Source organism: Sinohyriopsis cumingii, chromosome 1, assembly GCF_028554795.1.
Source record: "Sinohyriopsis cumingii isolate HCF-2022 chromosome 1, ASM2855479v2, whole genome shotgun sequence".
Taxonomy (NCBI): domain Eukaryota; kingdom Metazoa; phylum Mollusca; class Bivalvia; order Unionida; family Unionidae; genus Sinohyriopsis; species Sinohyriopsis cumingii.
This window is the reverse complement of record NC_142961.1, coordinates 11523835-11548672: the sequence shown is the minus strand read 5'-3', so window position 1 is coordinate 11548672 and position 24838 is coordinate 11523835. Positions and strand designations below refer to the sequence as shown.

The 24838-nt window shown below is 35.8% G+C and overlaps 1 protein-coding gene across 10 annotated transcripts in view; it reads left to right on the top strand.

The window, feature by feature from the left end:
- LOC149806412 (uncharacterized) overlaps positions 1 to 24838 on the top strand; it is a 229104-nt gene that overhangs the window by 107883 nt on the left and 96383 nt on the right. For 9 of the 10 annotated variants that reach the window (XR_016420179.1, XR_016420177.1, XR_016420180.1 and 6 more), the window contains exons 4-5: positions 2422 to 2497; positions 23269 to 23382. Coding sequence is in view for 2 of the 10 variants with exons in the window: in XM_089952976.1 (XP_089809102.1) it covers positions 2422 to 2497; positions 23269 to 23382 (190 nt within the window). In the remaining 8 variants the exon portion in view is untranslated. Of the gene's footprint in view, positions 1 to 2414; positions 2498 to 23268; positions 23383 to 24838 lie in introns of all 10 variants that reach the window. The other variant, XR_016420183.1, reaches the window with a different exon arrangement.

Genomic DNA, 24838 nt, shown 5'->3' with positions numbered 1-24838 from the left:
CTGTAATGGGCTTAAAAATCCAAAGTTTTACAGATTTTCAGTTGGAGGGTAAGTGTGTGTAAAAATAAATGGGTGAAATAACCCATGGAAGTGTATGTCATGAAAATATTTTCCTTACACGGTTTGCATTCATGAAGATTATGACTGCATTTTAATGTGTAGAAGTTGGTGGATTTTCTTCCATCATGGTGCTTTCAGGCATGTGTGCCATATACCATTTAGTTGTTGTTTTGGGTTTTAATGTCATTTTTCAGCACACAATAGGCTGTACATGGTGGCTAGTATAACTGTTGAAGAAAGAACCACCAACCCATGGGAAGCTATTGGCAAGCTCTCTCATGTACCAACCGCTCTGGTGGCCTAGTGGTTAGAGCGTCCGCCTCAGAAGCTGGAGGTCATGGGTTCGATCCCTGGCTGAGTCATACCAAAGACTTACAAAAATGGTACTAACAGCTGCCTCACTAGGCGCTCAGCATTAAGAGGTTTGTGTTTGGACTGGTCGGCCTGGTGTCAGGATAATGTGACTGGGTGGGACACATGCTGCGTGTCTGCGGCATGATGCCCCAGTGGTACACATCACTATAAACTGCCACACTGCAGACATCATAGCAATATGACTGATTTTTTTTTAAAGCTACACTAAAAATCCTAATCACACACACACACACACACTCATGTACCCACATTCGCCAAGCTTTAGAGTGGAAGCCACACAGACATAGGTTTGATGGCAGTGATATGTAATAGTGAAAAGTTAGTTTTAAGTGTGCACAGTGCAAAGGTCTAGTATTAGATGTGCATTTCCAACTAAATTATCATTTTCAGAAAGAGTGACATCCTCTTCCAGCCTATACCCAAGTTCAATGCGATAGACATAATATCAGTCCCACACACTATGTGGTTTGCTTTTTTAAACTATATTGTGGAGTGTTAGTACCTAATACCTTTAGAAATGAACACCATCTATACTTGCTTATAAGTTAAATCCAACTGAAAACTGCCCCTGCCCTGATCTGCTGTAACATCATGCTAGCAGATCTGGATCAGTGCAGTTGTTTTGTTGTAATTATTAGAGCAAACAACATAGACCCTAATCTGGAATCGCTTTATGCTATGGCAGAACAGGATCTTTGTTGTTTGCAGTTTGATTCGACTTATAAGCAAATACGTACAGTATGAAGTTTTTGGCCCATATAAGGAAGAAAATAATCTAGCAAGAACAACACAATTTTATTATCATCCTCTAAGACTTATTTTGGGATCTGATTAAATAAATGTGTCACCCTCTGAGACTTATTTGGGGACCTGATTAAATAAAGTATCGCCCTCTGAGACTTATTTGGTGACCTGATCAGATAAAAATTCACCCTCTAAGACTTATTTGGGGACCTACTCAAATAAAATGTCATCCGCTAAAATGTATCGGGGTACTTGCTCTAATGAAATTTCACCCGCTTGCTTTACTTGAAATCAATTAAATGTTACATAGTTTTAAGTTAGTAAGCCTGCTTGATGTAAATTAATAATTTTGTTAAATAGTAGCTCAGAATAAAATACCGTTGATGGTTGAAATTCTATAATATAGTTGTTTGAAAGAAAAAAAATGACTTGTATAAATAATTTGTTTGAGGGAAAGTCAGTAAATCATGGAAGGTTAATATTACCACTAAAGCAGCAGCAGATCCAGAACCAAATATGACACATTTTTCAGTGCACTTAATAATAAGGTGAATCAATGTTTTATATCATTTTTGAATATTTTTTATGTTAAATTTCACAAATGTGGTTTATTATCATATCAATTTTCTTATTTCTGTTAATTTGATTCCCTGCCTCCAATTTATTATTTTGTCACTGCATCAGTAAGCTTATAGTATAATCATTTGTCATACCTGTACATGTGTATGTAATGGTGCAAAATGTTGTAGATATTTTCATAGTACATTCTGTCATGGTTAGCATGACATGTAACCATTAAGACTGACTTATGGACTAGTCTCACATAACTTGGCAGCTTGTGATTATTAACATTTCTTATTTAGGGGCAGGATTAGATTTTAATTAGGACCCGCAAGGATAATTGTCTGTCAGATATGTTATTATAAGGTCAAGTGGAGAAAATGACAAAGTAGAGACAAGCCAGAGACAAAATTTTAGACATTTTGAGCCATTTGAAATAGGTGTCATAAAGTGATATATTCCAGATTAATAATTAGTAAAGGCATACTAGAGAGAATTAATCTGACTTCAATGAGAGCATTAAAATTTGGCGGTTAGAGAAAGTTAATCCTGATTGGCTAAGCTAAACAAGAGGTGGGTCCTAGACAAAATTCAAGCATTTAAGTGATTTCCTTTGCAAAATTCTGCAGTCCAAGTTTTTATCTGGAAAGTACTTTTCTCATTAATTTATCCAGTTGACAGGATTCTGGAAGATGTTCTGGGACACCAAAGAGAGATTCAGCTGCACAGAAAGAGCAAGTGTCAGAAAGGCACAAAGGTATTGTCTCAATCACATACAATATGTTCATTGATGTAAGTTTGTAAATATTTGTTGAATTTACTTATTTTAAATTCATATCTCAGCTTTCCTTGAATTGAAAAGTCAACCATGCATTCTTGCCTCACCTGTTATATGATTCATGTATTGTAAAAATGTCATACAGTATTTCATTTGTATGAATGTGTTAAGATTTATTGGTTCATGTGTAACAGAAATCATGTATTGTAGGAATTTCATACTCTGACAGGAATTGTGAGAATTAATTTATCTGTCTTAAAGGATACTTATCACATATGCTAATAATTGATTGTACTATGTTTATATCAATGAATTGCTAGTTAGCAAGTAATGTAGTTGGGACATGAAGTTCAATTAATTCATTTGTGTAATCCAGTTATGAATTCTCTTAACCAAGAGAATCAGCTTGTGTCAAATGACATAGTTCAGCTTGTAATTTACAGCCGTTAGTGGGACATAATAGTTACCAAACTAGTCGAGTTATGTCATGATCCCAGTTAGGAATGCAGATAGCTGCTAGAGTGACATTGGATTTGAAGTTAATAGGATTGCAGTATCAGGTTGGGAACTGACCATAGCCTTAGTGTGTTGAGTTATGATAAGACAATATCTGACATAACAAGAGTGGGAATATTGTTCAATGCCAGAAAGAGAAAAATCAGAGACAAATATTTAGGTTGCATTTTATTTATTTGAAGTAAAACATAGCTCCATACTTGTGCACCCCAAAGTGGGAAAAGACATTAACTAAGTTGCAGTTGAAGACCTCAAGAAGCTGGGCAGAGAGAGAGAGAGAGATGGAAAAGAAATATGGCAGTGCTGACCTATCACCAACAGTAATTTGGAAAGAACCAGAAGCTACCAGGATATGCAGACATCCCAGCAACTTGAGTTTGATTACTCACTCCATTCTATGATGAAATTTGTTTTATCAGTATGACAGAACATCTAACTATTTTGCATAAATTTTGTAATTCTATTTTTGAGAGAAAATGTATCATTCAGATTTCATGTTCAATTTCATTTTGTCTATATAATTGATTAAATGGTTATATTTTACATACAGGGGCTCATGTTGTCCTTTTTTCATGTATCTTTGCTCGGATCTCTCTTACTCCATTAATTAATTTCATATTTTATTTTATTCTTGGCACATTCCAGGCAATAACACCATGGTGGATAATCAGTAATCTAGATATCGATCACTGAAGCACCATAGAGGTGGCAGGCAGATCATATCACAGATCACCCCATGCCCTAATGGTATATAGATTCATGGCAGAAAAATTGGTTTTTAAACATTCTAAGATATAAAAGATTGTTTTTTTGAGTATCTTAAGATATGAATAAAGGGAATAAAAAATACAGTTTTATCTTGTTGGCTTTAACACCCAGGATCAATCATTCTTATGTTTAAAGGCCACAGACAGTATATAGAGAGTGAAGCTTGAGCTTGACCTTTGACCCTATTTGCATAGTGAGCTCTTTAAGTAACACATATGTTACAGCTGATTTTGTTCTATGGCATGCAGCACTGTGCATGAATGTACCGTGATATGCACACATTTTATTTGTTTAATTTTCGTCAGTCAATAACTGGAAAAATATCTTGTTCTGATTTATAGCAAAGTAACACCATATTATATCCATGATATTATCTGGAAAAATATTAATTAATTTGTGATAAATGAAAAGAAAATATTTTATCTAAAAAGAAAATCAAAGCCTCCCCACAAACAAAATTAAATGGCTAGTACCTTACGGTAGGTAAATTTGCTATGTTGTTTAAGTTGTAATCTAAAAGCTGTAAAGGGGACTGATATAGCTAATGCTATAGCTGATACTGTTAAAGCTGTAATGGGGACTGATATAGCTAATGCTATAGCTGATACTGTTAAAGCTGTAAAGGGGACTAATAAAGCTAATGCTATAGCTGATACTGTTAAAGCTGTAATGGGGACTGATATAGCTAATGCTATAGCTGGTACTGTTAAAGCTGTAATGGGGATTGATATAGCTAATGCTATAGCTGATACTGTTAAAGCTGCAATGGGGACTGATATAGCTAATGTTATAGCTGATACTGTTAAAGCTGTAAAGGGGACTGATATAGCTAATGCTATAGCTGATACTGTTAAAGCTGTAATGGGGACTGATATAGCTAATGCTATAGCTGGTACTGTTAAAGCTGTAAAGGGGACTGATATAGCTAATGCTATAGCTGATACTGTTAAAGCTGTAAAGGGGACTGATATAGCTAATGCTATAGCTGATACTGTTAAAGCTGTAATGGGGACTGATATAGCTAATGCTATAGCTGATACTGTTAAAGCTGTAAAGGGGACTGATATAGCTAATGCTATAGCTGATACTGTTAAAGCTGTAAAGGGGACTGATATAGCTAATGTTATAGCTGATACTGTTAAAGCTGTAAAGGGGACTGATATAGCTAATGCTATAGCTGATACTGTTAAAGCTGTAAAGGGGACTGATATAGCTAATGTTATAGCTGATACTGTTAAAGCTGTAAAGGGGACTGATATAGCTAATGCTATAGCTGATACTGTTAAAGCTGTAATGGGGATTGATATAGCTAATGCTATAGCTGATACTGTTAAAGCTGTAATGGGGATTGATATAGCTAATGCTATAGCTGATACTGTTAAAGACATTGTGCTGACATAATCTAAAAGCTGTAAAGGGGACTGATATAGCTAATGCTATAGCTGGTACTCTTAAAGCTGTAAAGGGGACTGATATAGCTAATGCTATAGCTGATACTGTTAAAGACATTGTGCTGACATAATCTAAAAGCTGTAAAGGGGACTGATATAGCTAATGCTATAGCTGATACTGTTAAAGACATTGTACTGACATTAGAGGGCCTGTTGATAAAAATAGGAAGTGTTGATACTGAAGCCTACAGTTTTCTAACTATTCTTATATACTAGGCAGGGAAACTTTGAGTGGGATGCCAACACCTGGGCAAGAAAGATATTTATCAAATAGGGCTGGTAAACATAAAGCTTACTTATTCAGTAAACAAGAAAATATTTAGTGAACCTGAGAAAATACATTAAGTTCAGACAGAACACAAGCACATTCTGAAACTTGTAGGATGATTCACAATCTTACAAATGAATATGTGTATATGTACTTTAGCACATTCACTGAATCTAGTAAATAACCAAAACATGATATGTTTGAGCGGGGGGTGGGGTAATCCAACATTTTTCCGAAAGCAGAATTTGGCCCGAATATACTTCACAAAATTCTGTTGGGACACAGCGTTAGCATACGTAACATGTGTCACACATGGGACTAAAGGATCAAGAATATAATTACATTTGTAATATTCACCATTAATTTGTGACAGATGCAACTGTTTTTCAACAAAAATAATTTTTTGAACCATGATGTCATGAATAATGAGATCACACTGCTAGTATCATTAAAGTTGCAACAAGATTCCTCTGGAATTTACCGATGTATTGGTACAATGAAAAAACTAGTGATATATATACTACCAGAAAAAAATAAGTAAACCAGTATACTGGTAATATAGCACACCTCTGATGTATATGTAAAACAAGGCATGTAAGAGCTAGCAATTTGTAAACATGTACACATATGTGTAAAAATATACATGTGAAATCTAGACCTGTAGCAGTTTGAAAACATGTATATGTTAAACAAGGCATGTAAAAACTTGAACTCTAGCAGTTTGGAAACCTGTATATGTAAGAACAGGCATGTAAAAACTTGAACTCTAGTAATTTGGAAACATGTACATGTAAAACAGCATGTAAAAACTGTACTTCTAGCCATTTGAAAACAGTGGCAACAAAAGTACCTGTAGTCTCAGCCAATATCTTTTGGCAGGGTGTGCATGCTCCATTGTGGAAATCAATGAAGATACAACACCATATTGTTAATTGGATTATTTTCTTGGTTGTGAAACTTACTCATCATTAAAAGTATAGAAGATTTGAGGTTTCATTTTCAGTTAAATACAAATTTCACATCTCAATTGCGTTGAGTGGTGCTATTCCAAACACACAAATGATACCAAGCATGCATAAGAGTCTTCAAGGTATTGCCTTTTGTATGTTCATTATGTTATTCTAGTTGACTTCAAGTACAGGCCCAGTGGTCTAAGTCGATCACCTTTTTAGATCACTCACACATTTCACCTCAGCACAAGTTTGAGTCTCATCTTAACCATGGTGTTTGTGTCTCAACTTCACCATGGTGGGTATGTGAGGGGGCTTGCCAGCAGCTCCCTCTGGGTCACTGGTTTGCCCCAGGTTCTTCCTCCACCAAATATACCAACTGCCGTGTATAGCCTATCATGTGCTGAAAAATTAGACTAAACTCCACAAAACCAAACCAGACTTGAAGGGCAGGTCTCAAACTGATTTGCTCAGTCCCTTGAGTGTTTGTGTAATCAAATGAACTACATATCTCATCTAATTTACTTGGTCCCTTGGGTGTTTGTATAATCAAGTGAACTGCAGATTTCCATCTAATTTGCTTGGTCCCTTGTGTGTTTGTGTAATCAAGAATAAATTGTAATTAATAGAAATAGGATAGAACCTATGACAACACATAAATAATTAAAAACATTTTTCAACCCCAATTTTATTTGCTATTCAAAAAGTCTGTAAGTATAAGAAAATGAACCTTGAGATCATCAAGCATTACCCATCCAAAAAAAACAAGTACAACATATTCCAAGTGGTCAGTATGAAATACAGAGATGACCAAAAAAAAATGTCTGGAACAGACCAGGTGTGAACATTTCTAAAATTAAAATTCATTCAAAACTATAAAGTCTGAAAAATAAAGGAGTCTGCAGGATTTTAGAAGCATCAGTCAGGCAACTACAGGAAACAGAATTTTTTCCTTGCCTAATCTGTTTCAAATAAATTTTCAAGGTTCCGTCAACCAGATTATTTTAGAAGTACTATTAAGACCTGTGTATTAAAAAGTTATTTTGTTTCCTTCCCAGAAGCGGCTGCTTAAGATGGGCCTGTATGTTATTAGCTTCTCTAGACCCAGATAAACTTAATAAACCATTAGATGGTACCACAAGAGAGAGTATTACATTAAAGCTTTCTGTCTATTATTCCCTGTGTATTTCCCAAGGGTATCACTCTTTGCTTTCCTTGGCTGTGTTGTTGCTGAATCACTAGCTCATTGCAGGAATTAAAGTCACCGTTCATTTAAAAAAAAAAAAGTGTTACCATATATACTCAGTTTTAAGTCAGATCCAGCTGCAATCATGATAGACCCAGATCTGCTGTTGCATTGTAATCAGAGTCTATACAAAAAGTTTGAATAATCTGCAGAACAAAAAAGGCAGACAGATCAACTGGCACATTATGCTCTGGATCCATGCAGTTTGTTGTAAGTTATGAAACCAAACAAAATAGACCCTTATCTGCAGGCATATTTTGCAAGGGCAGAGCAGGGTCTATGATTTTTGCAGTTAGACCCAACATGTAGGCCGGTACATGCCAAGCACCTTTCTGCCAGCCTATTCTCAACACAAGAGGCAGTTAAGCACCCAGTTCCTGAATTCAAATAGCTATCTGTAGACAGTATCAGACAATTAACCCATGGCAAGCTACCATCAAATACTTGCTTGTAGGTCGAGTCAAGTTGCAAACAACAAAGAACCTGATTTTCCTTATCATAATGTGCCTGAAAATCAGGTCTATGTTGTTTGCTCTACTGATTACTCCTAACAAACTGCACAGAACCAGATCTGCTGGCATATTATACAGTAGCAGATCTGGGTCTCTGAAGTTTCCATTTATACCCATCTTATAAGCAAGTGAAGATGGTAGATAATGACAAGGGGATTGACCAATCTGGGTGAAGCAGACTGAGCTGCATGTAATGTATACTATAACATAATAGTGTTAACTTGGACATTGTTATGTAACCCATAGAAGAGTGGCAGAATTGTTATGGATAACAGTAGTGTTAACTTGGACATTGTTATGTAACCCATAAAAGAGTGGTAGAATTGTTATGGATAACAGTAGTGTTAATTTGGAAATTGTTATTTTTAGACCAGTATCCTTTTAACAAATTTTAAAACCTCTTTGGAGGGGTGGGTCTTCTTAAGATGGTATTATATATTGACACACAGTTTTGTCACAGAGAGAATTATTGCTAAAGATATTCATTTATGTCCAAACATATTTGTTTAGTCAAGTCTAATATAGGCCATTCTGAAATTGAATAAGATTTACATTTTTGTAGATTTTTTATTTCATGCATCTGACCACTCTGGTGGCCTAAATGGTTAGAGCATCACCTTTATTTTCTCTGTCAGGCAATTGCTGTAATACACACGACTTTAATAAAGCATTTTTTAATATGTCATGAAAGTAGACAAAATAATTAAAAAAATTTTTCCTCTCATATATCACAAGAAATTTTTGAAAAATATAGCTATCCAACTTTAAAGGTGCTGTCTTCATTTTGTACAAATATATTGAATGACCCTGTGTTTTTGTACAAATTTATAAACATTAATGTACATTGACAAAAGTAAAAACATTGCAGACTTAATCACACAGTGGCATCCATACATGCACAAAGACACTGGAAGAGGTGTAAAATTGCATTTTGTTAATTTGGCTAAAATGTTTTCAAGTTTACTTCACCTATCTTAAAGGAAATTTTAATGTGTTCAAAATGGTGCAAACTCCTTAATTACAGTAATCATGGTATTGAATGCTGTATATACACACTTACAAGTTGAATCCAGCTGTCATAGACCCAGATTTTCCATCATGGTATTGAATGCTGTATATACACACTTACAAGTTGAATCCAGCTGTCATAGACCCAGATCTTCTATCATGGTATTGAATGCTGTATATACACACAAGTTGAATCCAGCTGTCATAGACCCAGATTTTCCATCATGGTATTGAATGCTGTATATACACACTTACAAGTCGAATCCAGCTGTCATAGACCCAGATTTTCTATCATGGTATTGAATGCTGTATATACACACTTACAAGTTGAATCCAGCTGTCATAGACCCAGATTTTCCATCATGGTATTGAATGCTGTATATACACACTTATAAGTTGAATCCAGCTGTCATAGACCCAGATCTTCCATCATGGTATTGAATGCTGTATATACACACTTATAAGTTGAATCCAGCTGTCATAGACCCAGATCTTCCATCATGGTATTGAATGCTGTATATACACACTTATAAGTTGAATCCAGCTGTCATAGATCCAGATCTTCTATCATGGTATTGAATGCTGTATAAACACACTTATAAGTTGAATCCAGCTGTCATAGACCCAGATCTTCTATCATGGTATTGAATGCTGTATATACACACTTATAAGTTGAATCCAGCTGTCATAGACCCAGATTTTCCATCATGGTATTGAATGCTATATATACACACTTATAAGTTGAATCCAGCTGTCACAGACCCAGATCTTCCATCACATAAAACGTTTGCCTCAAAGCTTTGATTTAGTTTCATCATTTGAAAATATTTCCCTAACTGTTTGATAAATTCTCATCATACTTTGCATTAATCGTGCTGAACCTATGGCAATTCATTCTGTGACACCTTCACTCACCCATATCAACTTAACCTGAACATTACTGTTGTTTTTTGGGTTAAATGCCATTTTTCAGTACAACATAGGCTATGTGTGGAGGCAAGTGTCATTGTTGGTGGAAGAACATGTGAAACCCCAGTAAGAACTACCAACCCAAGGAAAGCTACAGACCAGCTTTCTCTCATACCCACATTGGTGAACCTGAGACTCAAACCCATGAGAACAGGTGAGATGGCATTGATAGGTAAAGGCGAGACATTAGACCACTTGACCACCCGGGATCCCTTAAAATGAAGGTCATAGAAAATTAGCATTTAGCTTCATTGTTTATTCTTTTGCAGATATGTTCTAAAACCTTTGATGGATTGTGTTATGAAGCTGAGATAATTCACTGTATGGTGTGCATTCTTGACTCTTTGATCTTGGGTCAAGGTCACAATCATAGAAAATGGGGGGTCAAGAATTTGGTTAAAGTTTTTTTAAATTGGTTTTATGTCCTAAACGACTTGATGAATTTTATTCATACTTTGGATGAATTATTATGAAGCTAAGACAATTCATTCTGCATCATGCACTCTCAACCTTATGAACTCGTGGATGTACAAGTGCAGGGATGGCCATGAGGTTGGTCATGTGACTCTTAAACCTAGATGTGCCTTTTACGGGCATTGTCTTTGTTTACAACATTTCAAACAGAGGTATAGCCCTTGTCAGTCAACTTCAGATCTTTGCGAAGGCTGTTACTTCTAATCAGCAATCCTTAAGAACCATTGAATATATTCTGGTGTAATTTTGATGTGAACATATTTTCATAGACTTGTATATATTTTTAATGGATTCTATCTCCTCACTTCCAATTTGGATAGAGTTATGTCCCTTGCCAGCAACTTCTTATCTTTGATACTATTGACAACTCCTTGAAGGAGTTAGATTTTAAACATTGTACATCATCATTTAGAGGAGCCATGGCCCGCTGAATGCCCATTTTGTACTATCTTTCACTTCCCAACACAGTTTTTTCTGTTTAAGGCCTTCTGGAACAAATGTTAATGAGTGGGACCCAAGTGTGGTTTAATCAAATTAATTATGACCTCATAAATATTAGGACAAGGCTCTGCCCACTAATTAGCATAACTATTTATTTAAAATCAGCATTTTTTGTCCCAGAGAATTAGTAACAACTACTGACAGATTATATTTAAGTAAATTCTGAAACTTTGCTGAAATTTTGATGAACATCTTCAAAGTTATACAGATTTAAAATTTCTTTAGTAGCCCACTCATTTCGACAAATTCTTGCCCAGCCACTGAACTGACCTGTTAAAATCCTCTAAGATTTATGCAGTGACAAGTGAAAAGATTGGACATTGGTTCATTGGAATGTTTGTTGGGCAGTAGTTGATTCACATGTGCCCCACCCAGCAGAAAGGTCAATTGGTCAAGAAAAGGCATGATCCACTTCAGCACCATTGATGGAGGACATTGACATTTCACACATGCAAGGTGAATAATGGTCAATAGAGTAACCAGTCTAATGGCCGCATAATCTAATTCTGAAGGCTTCATGGCCAAAGAAGATTCTGTTTATAAAGAAATGTTGTAATTTCTTAGCTCAGCTGTTCACAGGTCAGAAAAGCTTATGGGATGGTCTGAAACCTGACCTCTGTCCCTCAGTTAGCACAAATTTATTATCACCAATCCTCCTAAAGTACTTGGAGAATTGCCTTTAGATTTTAAAAACACATTTATCCAACTTGTTTACTTGGTCATAAATAAAAATGGTGTTATTCCACAGCCAATATAACCGCCACATTTGACATCTTGAAAATCATGTTATCACTGCTACTTCTCATTGGATGGTCATATCAACACCACAGTGACTATTTTGAAACTTTTTTATCACTACTCCTGAACAAAATATCATACTGACAGTGTTTTCTCTAGATGACTGTTTTTTTCTAGTTGGTCCTAAATGAAAATACACATCTAATATGGCTGCCACCACTGTCATCTTGAGAATCTTGCATTGCAACTCCTCCTAAATGGATGGCCACATCAACATGTGGTTTCTCTAAGATTTTTTATGATGTTTAGTTGGTCCTAAATAAAAATGGTATTGTTCAGGCATCCAGTATGGCCATTACATACAGCACCTATCATGAAAATTTTGTTATCACTAATCCTCTTGAATGAACATCAGCATGATATTACTTCTTATGACATCTACTTGGTTGTACATGAAAATGGTGCCAGTCTGACCAACAATAAGGTCAACAAAATGACTGCCATAAAATAACTTGTTACCACTACTTTTCTTGGGCTAATATCAGCATGAGTTTTCAATGAAAGACTTTTCTTATGACATCAAGTTGTTTGTAAATGAAAATGGTGTCAGTCTGACCTACAATAAGGCCAACACAACGGCTGTCATACAAAAAATATTGTTATCGCTACTTCTTTTAAATGAATATGAGCATTGGGTTTCCAATGAAAGACTTATGGCATCTAGTTAGGTGTAAATGAAAATGGTCCACCACAGTGGCCATCCTGAAAATCATATAAACATTATGTTTTTGGCAGAAAATTGTCTGTGCTGTCTAGTTGGTCCTAAATGGAAATAGCACAAATTTTCAAACAAAGCCTTTATCATACCCCAAGACAGATCATCCTGAATAAAAATGGTGGCAATTGTACATCCAGTATGGCTACCATGACATCTGTATAGAAACGTTTCCCCAGAATAGATAGTGATATGGACATGGGGTTTTCAGAATGATACCAATGTGTCCTCCATAGCAGCTAATTTGAAAACCATGTTATTGCTGAAGACTATCTGACATTGTTTCAGTACTCAACAGTTAAAAAGAAGAAATGGTCCTCGAGTTCCTGGAAATTCATTTTGCCCAGTTGGACATCAGTCCCGTTGATTCACTCTGTAGTGTGATCTGTCAAGAGATTTTTTGAAATGGTAACCTTTGTCTCACCTGATCATAAGGCAAAGTGAGCTTATTGAGAAGAACCATTCAATCATCTGTCTTATATATACCTGTCATTATCATCTGTCTTATATATACCTGTGATTATCATCTGTCCTGTATATACCTGTCATTATCATCTGTCTTATAATATACCTCTCATTATCATCTGTCTTATATATACCTGTCATTATGTTATAATGTCCCTCCATCTGTTGCTAGTTTCTTTTCCATACAGTAACTCAAGTTGTCCACCATCTACAGTAGGAATGAACACTATCAATTACAGGATCACAGGGTCAAAAGTTCATTTGCAATCTGACTGAAAAAGAAATGTTAATCCATCTGCATAATAACTCAACTTTTCCACCATATACAGCCACCAAACTGGGGTAAGAAATAACCCTGTAAATTTGGGGGTCAGAAAAGGTAAATAGTCAAGGTCACTGACTGAAAAACAAATGGATTCTGCACAATAACTCATTCTTCACTGTGTAGTTAAAATATTTTGAGGATGGTTTGCTCTGGGGGCAAAGAACAGCCCAATCATTTTTGGTCAAATGGTCAAAGGCCAAATTCACTCTGACTGAAGAATACCTGGATCAAACTTTCTGGATGGCTTACACTTAGGTTATGTAAGAAGCTTGTTGAATTTGAAAAGGTCAAAAGTGAAGGTCACTTTGACTGAATAAAACAGAAATTCCATCTATCTACAAAGACAATTAAACATGTAAGAGGCATATACTATGCTACACAAAATTCATTTAGTTTTTTGGGTAGGGCCAGGATGCAGGAGAAGCATGGGTATATTTACATTAGAGGTGCTTGGGATTATTGGTTTACTACAGTATATTTTTGGTGATACACACCACGGTACTCATTCACTGTATGGTGCGTGTGTTTTGGATTTTTAATGTAGTTTTAACAGTTTTCCAGTCATATTGCTATAATGTCTGCAGTATGGCAGCTTAAAGTGATGTCTAGCACTGGAGCATCATGCCACAGATATGTAGCATGTTGTCCCACCCAGTCATATTATCCTGACACCCGACTGAGCAGCCTAACTCTAACCTCTTAAAGCCGAGCACCTAGCGAGTCCGCTGTTCGTACCATTTTTATAAGTCTTTGGTATAACTTGCTAGTTTTTCGAACCCACGACCTTCCACATCCAGGGTGGACACTCTAACCACTAGTCCACCGGATCAGTGGGTACTGTATGGTATGTCACTAGTTTACATCAATAAGGAATTAAAGAAATTTCAGAGGAATATTGTTATGACTTTAACAGTGTGTCTTCATTATTCATGACAGAAAAGTTACAAAAATTATATTTGTTTTACAAAGTAGTTTTATCTGACATAAATTAATAGTGAATATGGTACATATATGTCACAGGTGTGGGGGCATGTCTGGTCTTGGACTCCTTATAGTGCTTTGGTTATCGTTATCTGGGAGATCATAGAGCATGGTGTTATTGCCTGATTGAGTAAACAATAAAATAAAATCTGAAATGAATAGATGGAATAACAGAGATAAAAGCAGAAATATAGAATAGAACATGAGCCCCCTTATGTAAAATTGAACAATTTAAATAAACAAAAATGAAGCTGAACATTACATTTGAATGTTTCACTTTCTTTTAGAAATAGAGTTGCCAAATTTGTGTGAAATTAAATTAGCCATTCTGTTATACTGGTAAACAAATTTCCTAATATAATTGAGTGACTGATTGAACTCGAATTGCCAGCATGTCAGCATCACCTGGTTACTTTCAGTCTTTTTGGGTGGGGGGGGCGATAGGTTAGTGTTACCGTATTTCTTTTCCTTCGCTCTCATTATCCTCTTCAGGTCATCGGCCATCTTGATTGTAGACTGTGCTCTTTTCCACTGTGCAGTTCAGGTATGGAGTTATTTTTCTTATGCTTCACTTGCTTATCATTAAAGAATTCCCTCTGTCTCTTCTCAGCTTCTGGGTCTCTTAACTTTTTGGGCCCCCTGTCCCATGGACTGTTTTATTTAATGAGAAAAGTACTTTTTACTAATCAGCCAGCTTCCCCTTTTGGCAGAAAAATTTGATCTGCCTAAAACTTTGTTGTATGATGCTTGAACTTAGCCAACCAGATTAAATTTCTCCAACTGCCCGAATTTTAACACTCCCATCGAAGTCAGAAAATTTTCCAATGTCCACTTTTATTAATAACTGTTCTGAATTATATAATTTTGTGACACCTATTTCATTTGGCCCAAGATTTCCCAAAATTTTCTCTGGCATGTCTTAACTGTGTCATTTCCTGCTACATGATCTTACATTAACATATCTGTCGACCGCTCTGGTGGCTTAGTGGTTAGAGCTTCCGCCTTGGATGCGGGAGGTCGTGTGTTCGATCCCTGGCCGAGTCATACCAAAGACTTACAAAAATAGTACTAACAGCTGCCTTGCTTAGCGCTTAGTATTAAGAGGTTAGTGTTAGGACTGGTTGGGCTGGTGTCAGGATAATTTGACTGGGTGGGACATCTTGCTACATGTCTGTTGCATGATGCCCCAGTGCTACATCACTATAAACTGTCACACTGCAGACATCATAGTGATATGACTGAAAAACTGTTAAAGCTAAGTTTAAAATCAAAATCACACACACACACACATATCTGTCTCACCGTTATCAGACAGCCCCTAATTAAAATTCATGTATGCCCCCCAAACAAAAGAGGTTAGCCATTACAAGTTGTGAATTTATTGTGAGCTTAGCCCATATGTCATGAGCTATTTGCTCAACTTTCCTCTCATTAACGCTGTGAGACTTGGTAAGTAGGCTTTTAACATCAAAATCTCGGATGATCATGATTATGATTAATGTCTATACATACTGATCATTTGTCTGAACTTGTTAAAATTTTAGCAATTACGTTCTTGTTTAATAGTCCTATATGGTCAAGATGATTCAGTGTAAATTTATTTATGAGGTACTGGCTGAGCTTGTTAATTCTTTAGCAGTTCTGTTTGTGATAATATTAATCTTGTTAAATAGTCTTATATCATCAAGATGTTTCAGTGTAAATATATGAGTTCTGCTTGTGATAAGATTTTGATTAATATTGTTAAATAGTCTTATATCAAGATGTTTCAGTGTAAATTTATTTGATTGGTTGAGCTTGAGACCAAACTTGGTAAAGAAGCTTATTGGCTTAGGTTCTGAAATGGAATATAAGCTATGCAAGGTCACTTGGTAGAGAATCAGACTTGTAATGCAATGGTCCCAAGTTTGATACCCCCCACAAGCTAACCCTGGTTATCTGCCTATCTGCATCCTTGGGAAAGGCACTTGGCTCCCATTTTACTGGCATGATATAGCCAATAATATGTTAAGAATGCCTGGAATAAAAATTAAATCTGAATAGTAATAAGATGATCTTGTATCTGATTGGCTGTGCTTGGTGCCTCTTTGCATACTGTATTTACCTGCTTAGAAGACATGTCCAACTGCAAACCACAGAGACCCAGATCTGCCATTGCATAATGTATCAGCAGATCTGGTTCTGTTTAGTTTGTTAGGAGTAATAAGTAGAACAAACAACATAGACCCTGATCAGCAGGCACATTTTGATATGGCAGCTCAGGATCTTTGTTGTTGCAGTTTGACTCAACTTATACACAAGAATATACAGTACTATATTTTGCAACTGATTTTGATAAGTCTTGGTAAATAGGTTTATATGATCAAGCCTTGGAAGAGTTCAGTTATAAGCAGGACCTTTGCATAATAATTATATCATTAAATCTTGGAGGTATTCAGTTATGAGTGAGATCTTTGCATGCTTTTATCCTTGGAAAGAATTTTTATCAAGTTCTAGTGACATAGGTTAAATCAACATGGTATCAAGGTTTGGTGGTACTTGATGGAGCTGTGCTTATGCAATTTTCCATAAGCTGGCTTTGTTGAAATGGTCAGCTGTTAAGCTATGCAAGCCAAGTTAGATGATATCTGGCATACTTGGACCTTTGTTACATTATTGCATCTACCATCAACAGTTACCTCTATTGGATACATTAGAAGTCATAAAAAATAGGTCATCAATCGTGGTTCAATTACTTGTGGAATTTTTTTCATCTAGATATTCTGGCTGTAACATATTTCAGATTTGTTTACACCATTATGGTTTTTTTAATCACTACTTAAAGCAATTTTGTTCATGTATTTTCTCATGTAATCTGGACAGGCAGTCTAACACATGCATGCATGCACACACACACACACACACACACACACACACTGCTTAATCACAAAGCAATGTATATTTCAGTTTTGAAATTTCTATAATCCAGCATTTCTTCCTTTTAACCTGGCTTCCTCTATGGACTGGCCTCATACAAAAAGACAATTTAATTATTAATTCTTTTTACTGGCCACCTCTATTATGTGACCATATTTGTTTGCCCCAGAAGTATTTTTCTCTGTATATCAGTAACACTGAGTTATGTAACTAATAATAAATCCAGGCTTTCTGCTCAATTTATTCCATGGTACTTGCTTAGTGAAATAACATTTCAAATATTCAAAGTAAATTTGCATTACATCTAGTCAAACACCGCTGCAAACTGATCAGACCTAGATCTGCCCTTGCATAAAGTCCCAGCAAATCCAGGTCTTAGCAGTTTGTTAGGAGTAATAAGTAGAACAAACAATATAGATCCTGATCTGCCAGTTGATTAGGTGATGGCAGATCAGAGTCGATGTTCTTTGCAGTTGGACCAGCTTGTAAGTGAATATATATGGTAAGTAACTGTCAAATGGCCAAGGAAATACTATTTGAAGGCCTAAATGGCTGGAAGTACATGCAGTTTTGGGGGAGTATTTTAGCTTCTTTTGTAACATGTCTGACAAGAGACTTTCCAAACAGTGGCATGAAGATAATAGCTACATTTATTTTGCAATATTTTTGTTGAGTATTTGTTACAAGTTGGTAGAAGGCTGTCTCTTCAAGTTTAATATAGTTTTTACAAGTGGATCACTGTAACCTGGATCTGGCTATATATTGAGTGAGGGCCATTGCAATAATTGTTAAGGCTTCAGAATTCTGCCTTGATACTGAATTAGTTTTTTTCACAACTCTCTGACCACTCATGTCCAATGGACAACTAATACTGTAATACAACAGAATGGAGGATACCAATGTTGTACAATACTGTAATACTATAATACAACAGAATGGTGGATACCAATGTTGTACAATACTGTAATACAACAGAATGGAGGATACCAATATTGTACAATACTGTAATACTGTAATACAACATAATGGAGGATACCAATGTTGTACAATACTGTAATACAATAGAATGGAGGATACCAATGTTGTACAATACTATGATACAACGTAATGGAGAAAACCAATGTTGTACAATACTATAATACAACAGAATGGAGGATACCAATGTTGTACAATACTATAATACAACAGAATGGAGGATACCAATGTTGTACAGTACTATAATACAACAGAATGGAGGATACCAGTGTTGTACAATACTGTAATACAACATAATGGAGGATACCAAAGTTGTACATAAAGAACTTAATTCATTTAATCATAGTTTTTGTGTCATTTTACTTGCAATGCTGATTTCCATATACCATATATGCTTGATTATAAGACAAGTCCTTCTGCAAACTGAACAGATCCGGATCTGCCATCGCATAAGGCACCAGAAGATCTGGGTCCGTGCAGTTAGAAATAATCATTAAAACAAACAACATAGACCATGATCTGCAGGCGCATTATGCCACAGCAGATTGTGATCTTTGTTTTTCTTTGCAGTTTGACTTGAATTTTACGTAAAAATATAGTAGGCATAAAACAGTAAAATCAACCGTTAACCCTTGAATAGTTGCTTATTCTCTCTTTGAAAATCAAGTAACTTCATACCCATTAATGTCACAAATCAATCAAATTTCAGATGAAAATATGTTTCATTATTGTATCAGTTTACATTCCTGCCAAATTATAAAGCTATGGCAAACAATGTTTTTTATGCAAGAGGTTACCTATTGTATTGATTGTGTACATTTTACAGTTCCTGTTTCAGGATATCATACAGAAGAGTTTTTAGCAGCAACCAGTCTGATGGCAAGGGAATTTTATCTTGCAGGTTTAATGGCCTAAATGAACATGCCATTTTTTTTTGCAGTACACTGTATATTTCTGGAAATACAGTCTGATTCAGGGGTTAAGCTATTGATTTGAAAACAGATTTCCTCAGCAAAAATGTTATTGTAGGACCTTGACTGGCAAATGTTTTCATCAATTTAGGGTCATTCTCAGGGGTATGGTCAATTTAGGGTCACATTCAGGTGGAACCAGGATTTTTAGTTTTCTTCTGGTTATAGACTTAAGAGATTTTATGAATGGCCTGTTGTCTATCATCCATTCATCTGTTAGCACAAGTATGTTATCACTACTAAGAGGATTGCCATGAAACTTTACATACACATTCAACCATAGATCTAGTTGGTCCTAAATGAAAAATATGTCTTTTGGCCTTCCAATATAGCCACTACAATGGCCATCTTGAAAATCTTGTTATTGTTAGTGCTTCAGAATAGATGGTCATATCAACATGGGTTTTCACTGAAAGACTTATGATGCCTAGTTGGTCCCAAATGAAAATGATGCTGACATACAGTATGGTCACCAGGACTGACATTTTGAAAATATAGTTACAGCTACTCCTGAAAAGATAGTCACCCAAAGACTTCTTATAATATTATTTAGTTGGTTATAGCTGACAATGGTGCCAATCTTACCATCTAATATGGCAGCCAAAATTGCCATCTTAAAAATGTCTTGTTGCTAATCCACCTGAAAATGGATGGTAATACTGGTATTAGGTTGACGCCAATAGACTTCTGATGTCTATTTCACCCTGAAACGAAATTGGTGCCAATATTACAGCAACTATGGATGTCACAGCAGCCAGTTTGAAAATCTTGTTATCACAAGAATATCAAAGATGATTTCAAAACTTAGCAGTTAAAATGAAGAAATCATGAATTGCTTGAAATTCTTTTTGGCCAGTTGGTTGTCAGTCCCTTTGAGAGGTACTCATATTTCCCAGACGGTTTGATTTTGAGAAGGGGTTGTTTGCTGTCTAAAATTGACTAAAATTGCAAACTTGTATTTTTCACCCAAATGGTTAAAATTTTATTTAAATGGGGTTATCAGCAACCAGTCTGATGGCAAGGGAATTTTATCTTGCAGGTTTAATGGCCTAAAGAAACATGCTATTTTTTGCAGTACATGCACACACACACACACACACATCTATTACTACTTTGACTACTGCATTATGAGTCATGACTCATCAAATTATTTGGACCCCATATTTTATTCGTGTTATTTTACACAATTTTGAATATTCATATCCAGTGAACTGATACCTACTATTTCAGAAAATTTAAATTTTTCTTAAATTTTACTTTGCCACAAACTTAGTCAATCATAGCAGCAAGCATCAACCTTTAACCTTTTGTCTTGGTCAATCAAAATGAGTGCTCAGGGCCATGACAATATCTTGGATACAATTTCAACTATAAATGAAAATCGGTTTGTCTGTGCATCTTGCAACCATACAAAAACTATGGCACTAAGCTAGTTTTAACACCTGAGTTACTTTTTTGTTTTATCTCAAATAGAATAACTAGAAAAAACCAAAACTAGGTCAGTGTGACCAATTTTTACACTCAAGGGAGTATTGCATTTCTATTAATTATGTCCTGACTATCATGGACCCTATCACTCCTTGAAAGTTGATGAGAAATGAATGGTAGTTCATTCATTCATTCATTCATTCATTCATTCATTCATTAACATTCGTTAACATATCTGTCAACCGCTCCAGTGGCCTAGTGGTTAGAGCATCCACTGCAGACATCGTAGCGATATGACTGAAAAATTATTAAAAGCTACATTAAAAATCCAAATCACACACACACACATTCATTCATTCATTCATTCATTCATTGCATTACTACACATTTGAGGCAGCCATCATTTCCATTCTTCTCTTGACAACACTCTGCTTGATTGCTTTGTGTGACTGTCCATCTTTGAGGTCATCCAGATGAATAATTCTTGATTTCCCTCTCCGTCGCTTTCCATCCATTCTCTCTTTTATTACTTTTCTTAATTGGTTTTAACCTCCATCTTTTCTTCCTCTCCAAAATTACTTGCAACAATCTTCCCTTGTCATCTACTAAAATTAGTACCTTTTCATTTGTTTTCCTATCACTTCATCTGGCTTTCACCATACATCCAAATCCACATCTCAAAAGCTTCTAACCTTCCTCTTTCTTCATTCGTAAGAGTCCAAGTTTCTGATCCATATATTGCTAACCTCCATACCTGGGTTCTGACAATCTTCATTTTCTAATCATTGTTAATTTTCAATGTTAGTAATTCTTTATTCTTGTTCAATACATCATTTGCCTTTCTATTTCTTGTTTTCACCTCTTTTTCACATTCCATCTTCTTCAACGGTAGTGAGGCATTAATAACCACACACTGAAATAGGTCACATGCATGTAGATAGGACACTACACCATTCATTTATTTACTGGACCATATTTAACATACAGTCATGACAATTGGCATGTGAGTGAAGGGTAGTCATGACAATTGGCATGCGAGTGAAGGGTAGTCATGACAATTGGCATGTCAGTGAAGGGTAGTCATGACAATTGGCATGTCAGTGAAGGGTAGAAATGACAATTGGCATGTCAGTGAAGGGTAGTCATGACAATTGGCATGTAAGTGAAGGGTAGTCATGACAATTGGCATGTGAGTGAAGGGTAGTCATGACAATTGGCATGTGAGTGAAGGGTAGTCATGACAATTGGCATGTAAGTGAAGGGTAGTCATGACAATTGACATGTGAGTGAAGGGTAGTAATGACACTTAGCATGTAAGTGAAAGGTAGTCATGACAGTTGGCATGTAAGTGAAGGGTGGTCATGACGATTGGGATGTGAGTGAAGGGTAGTCATGACAGTAAGGGTATTTTTCAGTAAAGCTAAAAATGTCTAAAATCGAGCAAAATTGCACACATTTCTCATCATATTGACAAATAAGGTTTAACTTTATTGTTAACGCATTAGAATTGGAAAAGATGACATTTGCTCAATTTGACCAAATATCTCCCCAGTCCAAACCATATCTCTGTATCTGCCACCCAGCATATGTCCCAAATGGGTGTAGGACAGAATCCTACCTACTGCCCCCTGTCCCAAAGCAAAATGAAAGGCAAGACATAGTGACCTTCCCCAGTCTAAAGTTTAAAACTTTCTAAATATCACAAATATAGTTACATGTAGCTAGTTTTCAGTATGCTATCATTATAGATAGAATCGGGTTCAAAGATCTGGTACTGGCTATTTTACAATGGGATGGGGGCAGGTGACAAAATGTGACATCGTTAGTATACCTCATATTTAATTTGATCATGGTTGTGTGGGATGGTCACATGCAAATCATTGTGGTCAAAGTTAGCAGTTCTTGAGCTCTTGCACTCGTATGGCAGTCATATTTTATTTTCAGTCTTCTTCATGTACATGTAACCACCCTAGCACAGCTTTTCACCACCCATATTCCTCCACCAAACAAAGTCCCAGAATCTTGCAAGTGTGCATCTCATAAGGATTTAATGTGATGGATTAAAAGTGTGTATAGTGATGCTTATGAAAGCAATGTAGCAAAACACATAAATGTATTATTAGTCTTTAGATCAAAATGAGGTGACTTAATTTCCTTCATAAGATGACACAGAGACATGTACATTTGGGACAGTTTAAAAAGGGCTAATCTTAGACTAGGGGAGGGGGATTATGTCCTTTCATTTTGTTGAGGGGGGGGCCAGAGGGGTTTTTTTTTTTGCTGGTGGGATTTTGTTTGTACCCTGTCCCAAATAACTGGTCACATGACTTTTATGTATAGATAAAATGACCTAATAATGTATCACTACCATTCATTTTTCATGCACCAATTCCAAATATAGTTGTATAATTTATTTATTTACTTACAACTTTGCACATGTTATTGGATATAGAGTCATATATTAAATGTAGTACTTCATTGATTATTAATTAATTCTGGTTACTTTGTGACAGGATCCTGTTCACCAGAACATTGGCTTTAGATCCTGTCTGTGGGATTACACTAACTCCATTATCATTGCTCCAAGCCATCAAGCTTCATCATTTCTAACAGAGATGAAAGGAAAGGTATGGATCTAAAAGATAATCAGGCTGTCAGTCAGGGTCAGTTTTCAGTCAGTCAGCAGTCAGTGACCTTGACTTTTAAGCCTTATCAACACTCTTCTCAGAGCATGAAATTAGAGTTTTACCCTTAGCAGATTACTGGGGGGCAGCACCATCTAGCCTTCTTTACAGCCATGTGGTAAATTATCCTCTAGTCAGGAATGGGGTTCTTGGGCACATGCTTGTAGTTAATGATGCCCTGATTTTTGGGGACAGCTCTAAGATGTATGGTTTCTCCTTCCTTTTCACAGACATATTAACTCTATCAGGTGTTTTTAATCCAAACTGTGGAATTCCGTTTTTCATCAATCTCATTTAACATGCACAAGGCATAAGTTTACAGTCTAATGTGCTAATAAATAATGAAACCTCCAGTTAGAAAAAGTGGAAAAAGCTTTAGAAAAGTCACTAAATTTGCTTCTACCACCCTTATAAAAACCTTGAAAAATAACAAAATTTGCCTCTGATGTCCCTATAAAGCCCCTGAATTTTTATATTTTACTTATTACTGTTAATTGTAAATGTTTAATATTTTACTTATTCAAAACATGGGGGGCTGGGGGGTGTGACTGAGTGTTAACAATCCTTCAACTCCATTTTATTCCATCTGCAGTTAACTTATTCTGATGCCTTTGTATTAAACTATGATAATATAGATGTGCATAGATGCATGTTACATACGTTAACCTATGACAATATAGATGTGCATAGATGCATGTTACATACGTTAACCTATGACAATATAGATGTGCATAGATGCATGTTACATACGTTAACCTATGACAATATAGATGTGCATAGATGCATGTTACATACGTTAACCTATGACAATATAGATGTGCATAGATACATGTTACATCTCTACTGCAGAGTATCAAAGTTCTAAGTTTACAGTAGATGGCAACATTTCCTAAAGCATATAGCATGGACTGACCTATAAAAAAGATCCAAGTATGCATCAAACTTTATTGATGGAATGTTGGTGTAAAGAATCTGTAAATCTATTATTACTTTTAAATTCAAATTGTACAGAGTTACATATATCCCATGGGAAAAGCTAAATGCTCCAAAAAGTTTGACTTCTTTTGTGTAAATTAAAATTACCATATATAATCACTTATAAGTCCAGTCAAACTGCACAACAAAGATCCTGATATGTTGTAGCATAAGGCACCTGCAGATTAGGGTCTAAATTGCTTATTCTACTGATTATTCCTAACAAATTACACAGACCCAGATCTGCCTGTACATTATACGATGGCAAATCTGGGTCTGTGCAGTTTTCAGTTGTACTCATCTTATAAGAAAATATACGGCAGGTGGAGAAAAGCTATGAATTGGCTGTATTTCAGTGGTTAGGACTACACACTTTACCAAGACATCTCAAAATCAACTGAGCTGTTCACTGATTTTCCTTCCC